Source organism: Penaeus monodon, chromosome 1 (assembly GCF_015228065.2).
Source record: "Penaeus monodon isolate SGIC_2016 chromosome 1, NSTDA_Pmon_1, whole genome shotgun sequence".
NCBI lineage: Eukaryota > Metazoa > Arthropoda > Malacostraca > Decapoda > Penaeidae > Penaeus > Penaeus monodon.
The window spans coordinates 59,532,930-59,540,429 of NC_051386.1; the positions used below are offsets into that span (position 1 = coordinate 59,532,930).

At 35.1% G+C, this 7,500-nt stretch overlaps 2 protein-coding genes across 22 annotated transcripts in view; both read left to right on the forward strand.

Moving 5' to 3' along the window:
* LOC119574895 (lisH domain-containing protein C1711.05-like) overlaps positions 1-3,274 on the forward strand; it is a 77,965-nt gene extending 74,691 nt beyond the window's left edge. For all 21 annotated transcript variants that reach the window (XM_037922171.1, XM_037922177.1, XM_037922188.1 and 18 more), the window contains one exon: positions 804-3,274. In XM_037922171.1, coding sequence (XP_037778099.1) covers positions 804-1,783 — 980 coding nt within the window. In that variant the 3' untranslated portion in view covers positions 1,784-3,274. The remainder of the gene's footprint in view (positions 1-803) is intronic.
* Positions 1,784-7,500, forward strand: part of LOC119574884 (transforming acidic coiled-coil-containing protein 3-like) — a gene marked incomplete at its 5' end in the record, with an annotated part of 45,383 nt that continues 39,666 nt past the window's right edge. Inside the window, 3 exons of the mRNA XM_037922161.1 lie at positions 1,784-3,628; positions 3,907-4,045; positions 5,304-5,333. Coding sequence (XP_037778089.1) covers positions 1,784-3,628; positions 3,907-4,045; positions 5,304-5,333 — 2,014 coding nt within the window. The remainder of the gene's footprint in view (positions 3,629-3,906; positions 4,046-5,303; positions 5,334-7,500) is intronic.

Sequence of the window (7,500 nt, forward strand, 5' to 3'; positions counted from 1 at the left end):
GAGTAGAAGTTAGTGTTGAGAAGGCCTACATATATACATGTATATTGTACTTCGACAAGTAGTTCTTACCATCTTTGTTACATGAATGAAATTCTTAGTGTGAACTAGATTTATTGGATATACCAGAGAACAACCTTGATAGCATATTGTTTTAGTAATGGTATTTAAATCAGATAATGATTAAATTGATAGAAAATCATACCGGTACCACTAAAAAAGTGAATTAGATAGTTTTTTGGGGAGGAATAGATTTTTTCATAAATTGTGTCTGATTTACTGACAAATGTAATTTTTTTTTTTTTTTTTAGTTCAAATGCAACTTGGTTGTACTTTCATATTTGTAGCAGATATCACCTGATAGGAAATTAAGATATCCCATTAAGGTTTGTGAGTGTGAATAATACTTTATCTTATCACTGGGGTTAAAACATGACATGCATAATTATTGTATCAGTGATCATACTACTCTTGTACTGAATGCATAACATTGTGTCAATTTGTTTGTGAATATTATAACAACTGTCTTGAAGTACTAGAAATTTGGACTTATTTGTGCATGGTCTTTTGACTAACACTGTCTAAACAGAATGTTATTCCTTAACTGTGATAGCAAAGATTTCAAAATTGCAGGGCGTAAGTATTGTGTCTCATATATTACTTTTTATCTAGAGTTGATAATGAAACAAGCACTTGTGGCCTATTGTCCTTTGTTTTGTATCAGTGCCAGTCCACAAGTCTGTCCAGGATGTCATTTTTCAAATGCTGTGTGACATGCAACGTTAAGTCGTACTCTTCCTTCACAGACTCCGAATACGAGAGTGCAGAGGAACTTGACACTCCTGCAGGTTCAGCAGCTGTTGTGGAAGAACCTCCATCTACAAGTTCCAACGTTGCTGCAAATCAAACCCAGAGCTCGGAACAGGAGCTTGGATTACCAGTGCCACTAGGAGGTAATGAGGAAACCAGAAATACTGAGGTAATTCAGAATTCTGTGGCCAAGGAAACAGAATCTCAAGTAATTCAGGAAACAGTAACTGGTCTCTCAGAATCTGATTCAAAAGACATAGCAAACACTGTCAGTGACTCTTTGGTAACCGTAACTAAGAGTGAAATTATTGAAGAATCTATTCAAGTTCTATCAGATGCTGGTAGTAAGATTGATGTCACTGAACCTGTGAAAGGTGAAACACGTATAATCACTACTCAGACAGTTGAAACAAATGGTAATTTAAGTGAAGTACATGCAAAACTCTCTACTACCACTGAAAACTCTCTACACAGAAATACAGAAAAGGAAAATATTTGTAATGGTGATGATAACTGCAGTAAGGAAATTACAGATAATCTTCATATTAGTTGTCCAGTAACTGACAACCAAAATAATTCAAACCTTATTAGCGAGCCAGTCAATGAAAAGGGTGTGAAGGTAGAGACTAACACAGAAAACACACAGAAAACAGAAAGAAATTCAAGCCCTCTTCCACCACCAGAAATAGCTGGAGATACAGAGGATATTCCGATTCCTCCGAAGAAAGCATACAACCTTGATTTTCTTGATAATTTAGAAGATCCAAATTTCAACCCCTTTGCTACAAAGACTGTGGTCAGAAACACTCCACCACCGAGCCCAGAACCTAATCGCAAGCCATTGAAACCAGCTGTAACAAAGAAAAAACAAGTGCTAGGAAATGGCAAAGCAGAGATAGCAAAGAAGGAAACACAGGCTAAAGAGGTAGAGAAATCAGAAAAGGAACAAACAGCAACAGAAAGCAAAAAAGATTAAAAGAAGTTGCTTCAAGTAGAGAGGCCTGAAATAGTAGCATCATCAGAAGAGAAGGAAGAGGAAAAAGCCAATAAGCAGGGGCAACTCCTAGAAATATCTATTGACGACGCGCCTAAGACCGTATGTAAACCTCCCAGGAATCTAGGCAAGAGACCACAGCCAAAGGCTAGGGTAAAGAAGTCAATTGAAAAGAACAACAATACTGTTATCAATAATAATATCACTGAGACAGAAGTGAAATCAGAACCAGAAGAAGATTTGCCAATACCACCTTCAAAAGGCTACAACTTAGACTTCTTAGATAATTTAGATGATCCAAATTTCAATCCTTTTGCAACAAAAACTTCAGTATCAAACTCTCCTCCAAAAGAGGGATTTGTGGCACCAGCTGATAAAGAAGGGGACATCAAGCCTAAAGCAAAAGTTGTCACCCCAAAGAAGTCTCCTGCAAAGAAGGGATTCTCAGTGATAAAGAAAGGACCCAAGAAACCGGCAGATGAGGTAGACTCCTCGAAAAAGGAAGCAAGTCAGGCCACTCCGACTCCAACTGCAGAGGCTGAAAGTCAGGAGGACCTCCCTGCAGTACCAAATAAGGGGTATAACCTTGATTTCCTTGATGATCCTAACTTTGACCCCTTCAAGACAAGGTCAGGTTTTGAAAGCAAGTCATCATCAACTGCTCAGAATCTTGACACACCTAGCAACAAACCTGAAGACACTAAAAGTCCTGTGCCAGTGTTAGAAAAAGAAGACCACAGTTCAGAAGGAGCTCAAGTCACTGAGGAAAAAGAAAAGAGTGCAGACCAACAGCCTAAAAGATTAGATGCAGATGGTAGCGATGGTATCTCAGTAAATGCATCAAGTGAGAATCAGAATAAGGAAATATTAGAGGAAAAGGCAGAGCCAAAAAGTGAAACTAGTATTGAAGATCAGCCAGCAAATGTAGAGCCCAAGTTATCAGAACTTGATTCTCACTCTGTAAAGGAAAATACTTCAGTTCCTGTTACTGAAGAAAAGCCCCAGAATTTAGAAAAAGTAAAACCTCAATCTTCTGAAGAAAAGACTTTAGATGTAAAATCTCAAGTTTTGGAAGAAAAGACTGAGGTTGCAAAGGAAAAGGAGAACCTCCAGGTTGCAACAGAAGTAGTCCAGGTTGTGGAAAACAAAGCCAAAGTTGCAGAAGTTAAGCCTCAGGTTGCAGTTGTAAAGCCCCAGGTTGTTGAAGTTAAACCTCTTGTTGTGGAAGCAGATCATTCTGTGGATAAAGGAACTCTGCCCCAAAAAGAACATTTGCCATCTGCAGATACTACTTGTGATACACTAGATTCTGCCAGTAAAACAGAAGAAACTACAGTAGTTGGAGGGTCTACAGAAGTAGAGAAGGAAGTAGGAAATACATTAGTAAGACAAGAAATAAACACTGAAAGTGAATCAGTAGCTTTTGAAGAAGCAAGTCTCCCAAAAGTTCCTTCCATTGGAAGAATAGGCCAACTTGACAGCTTAGAGTTTGCACAGTTACTTGGCAATGAAGCAAGCCGTCTTGCTGAGGAGTTTATGAACTGCTCTTGTGACTCTGGGTTGCCAGATTCGGATGACAGTAATTCTGTAAAGTGTACAAGTTCTGCTTCCGACATGGATCCTAGCAAGGCAGCACACTATAGTGGAGCACACCTTGATGAGAGTGTTAACCCATTCATGAAGAGTTCAAGGTTACCAAGATCTCCACCCTTAGGGAAGAGAGGTGCTGTGTGCGGTGCAGAGAGTGGAGATTCTTCAGAGATGATGGACCCTTTCAAGCCTAGAAGAGCATTAAGAAGAGAAGAGGTGTTGGGAGAAGATCGACAGGTATGTTAAAAAATGAGCTGAATTGATGGTACCCTTAATACTGTTTTGAGTGTTATTTGTTGACAAGTTTACAAGTAGGTGTGACTACGTTGTTTATGGCAATATAGGAAGCTTGTTTATTTTCCAGTTATATCTATATTTTGATCCTTATTTTGTAAATGAGAGCCATGCTTTTACATTTACTCTTAACTTTTTTTTCTCTCTCTCTTTTTTTTTTTTTTTATTAAAGAAGTTGGAAAAGAATACTAAAGAAAATTATTTTCCTTTTATGAATACAGGATACTTTAAGTCTTGACGAAGATTCTGGGATAGTGATGCCAACACGTTCTGATTTGGAGGTAGAGGTGAACCATAGCGAAGCAGGACCTGAGATTGCTACAGGATTAACCTCCAGTGACCTCAGATGTGCATCACAGTGTAAGTACCATTTGTATACCGGTATTTTGTGTTGCTTAAGGTATGCGTTTTGCAGAAGTCTGTCGTAAAGGTCTTTCCCTGAGTGAAGCTATGATGCCTGCCAAGTTTCATTTTTACATTTGTATTTTTTCAGCATGGAGATGAAATAGAATATTGGCAATCAATAATGTCTTATTTGTTAAGGCTTTTACAGAGTAGTTCTTGGCAATCAGAGCCTATTTTGCCTCTCCCTTGTCTACCTCCAGATTAGTTTTGCCACAGACACATGCAGTTAGTGATTACTCTTATGTGTAGTAGAGCCTCATTGTTATATACAGTCCATAACAACATACTGCACACCCAGTTGATAGCAGAAGTGTCTGATCTTGGTGAAGTGATAGGTAAATTGATAGATTTTTTGTTTTATAAAAGTACGTTCGCAGTTAACACATGTTAATTATTACTGAGGTTATAGTTAGGCATTTCCTAGGTGATTTGGGCAATGTGAAGTAAGCTGTGTAGGGTTTATTCGGCTGAAATCATGATAAAATTTTTAATGTAATTTCATTCTGAATTAATACAATTTATTCCTATTGTTCAGCTGAAGCTTGTCATGATAACAATGAGGTTTTACTGGGTGTGATAATGTGTATGTTGGTGTGTGCAAACAGTTACATAGTATATACACACACTTGCCTAAGAATTTTGCTTTACAAAAAAAAAAAAAAAAAAAAATCAACAAAGTGCTTATTTAAAGATTACTATATGGGTTGTACACACACATGTGCTACACTGCCATTAGAGATGATTTTGAATCATTTCATATGAAGACATTATCTGGTAATGTGATTTGCATATTGTATGTTCCATTACTTCATAATAATATATGTATATATTTTTTTTTTTGTCACACATACACTTACAAATATCTGCACAAACATACACATATACATATACAGTACATATACATACACATAAGCATACATGTGCACTTATGCTGCATATTTCAAAATTTTATCTAATGGCAATGAATAGTTAGATTTAAGAAAAATTTAGATGTAACGATTTAACCACAAAGAAAAAGAATTATGGTAAAGACTTCACATTTTTCGTTTTTTCTTGTCCACTCTTGTGGTATAGAAAAATGATGACCTTGTCTGTCACTTCTCATTAGGTTAGAGCTCGTGATAGAAAGAAGTTCCTCAGCATCTGTCCCTTTTCCCACTAATCCAAAATTCATCAGGAGACATCAAAAACTAAATTCAATTTGGCATTTTAGGTTTGAGCAGTTCAGCGAGCTCGTCATCACGTAAGAGAGCATCATGTTATGTTACATTGTTAACACTTAAGGCAGGGTTGTGATTTTGAACTCTTTGTCATGTTATGTTACACTGTGAACATCAAATCCAGGGTTGAACTTTAACACATTTTGTGAAGGAGGAACGCATATACCACAGAGATTGCATGTTGAGGTTTGAAGTAATGTGGCAGTCTGATTACTTTGTTCTTTAGCCCTGACGATTGCGTCTTTTTTCATTTGTTTTACTTTTGATTGGTAACGAGAATAATGAGACATCTCAGCCAATGTGTTTGAGCCTTGCTTTTCAGCATAAGTGTGTTATGTGAAATGCATGACAGAATTGAAATGCAAGTTTTTACTTTCTTTTTATTGATTATATATATATATTTTTTTTTATTATTTTTTCACCAAGTCCTCAGTAGCATTTTGGTTTCCATACTAGTCACATCATTAAGTATATTATGGATTGAGTATAACCAAATTATTTTTATATAAACAGTCATACCATCATTTTCACATACTACATAGAACCACCTTTCTTTTCTAAATACAGTCTATGTTTGGCTGATACACCTTAACTTGCAGGTAATTTATCCTCAACTTTGCAATTTTCAATGAAATTATAGCTTAGTTCATATTGGACTCAAATAATAGTAATCCAATATATCAATACCAAAAAATATATTGTAATATTCTTTATCATGTGTGAAAGTAAACAAGGTACTTTTATTTGCCTTCAGAGTTCATGATAATATTAGGGCCATTGCTATATTTTGTGAGTAGTCGATTGATTATAGTGTATGATGTTAGATAAATGCATTGGCATCACTTAACTATCTTTGATATTGCACTGTGGCATTTTGCTTAACATTTACTTGGCCAAGATTGTGAAAGATTGGATTGTTGTGTGCAGGGTAATGAAGCATTTTTATTCTATATGAATGGGTTTTAGATTTATTTAAAAAAGGCATACCATGAAAACAAGATGCAGAATCAGGTTACTGCAATGAGAAAAAGAGAATTGGTTTGTCTTTAGACATATATTTCTTATGTCTTGCCTTGAATTTTTCCAATGGAATGTTGAGAATTAGTCCAGTATCAGAAACGTCTTGACTGTTGGTTTGAGATAATGAGCATAATCCTAATAAAAGTCATGTTTAGTTTTATATCTACTAAGTTGCCTATTGCTCATCTTAACCTCTCTTTAATATTTTCATGCCATCATATCCAATTCTGTTATATATGACTGATTATCTTTTGTGATCTCCTTTCCAACATAGCTTTCCTTGACCTGTTCCTTCAGCATTCAGTCCAAATTATATCTTTCCGAATGTAGTCTCTAAACTTGTGTTACATCTAACTCCCTTTAAATCCATCTCTATGCATTTTCTTTATCATTACAGTCCTAATTTTCTTTCATTTACTCTTATATGCAGTATGACATCTAAAAAAAAAGAAGAAAAAGTTCTATCTCTTGTTTGACTTCTTGGGTGTTTTGACATCCTTCATTCCACTTCAGAGTTATTAAAGAGCACTGTCACTGTTTCTGTCAAGACTTGAAAGTATGCTGCAACGTCTTTTACTTTTCTTCACCTTTACTCTGCTTCAGGTATCTTGCAGTCACTCTTTCTAATTACTTACTAATGGATCTTTCTGCTGTTCAGTCCTTTTCTTTTCCATATATTGTTTGTGGTCTCATTATGTATTTTTATATATATATTTATATATATATATATATATATATATATATATATATATATATATATATATATATATATATATATATATATATACCTACATATATATACCTACATACATATACATACATATATATATATATATATTAATTATATATATATATATATATTTTTTTTTTTTTTTTTTTTTTTTTTTTTTTTTTTTTTTTTTTTTTTTTTTTTTTCTGTCTATATTTGGTAAACTAATCTTTCTGAAGCATATTGATGACCTCCACAAACTCTTCATTTACCCATCAAGTCCACCCAATACCTTCTACCATCTCTGCTTTTGCGAGCAACACCACCCCACCAGCAAGAGATCACCACTGCCATTTGTGTGAAATTCTTATACTCAATCAGTTTTGTAGTGAACTGATAAAGTTACTTAATCAATCCTTATTTTACACACCATTTTTATTTGTAAGGAAAGTGTCTTGTGT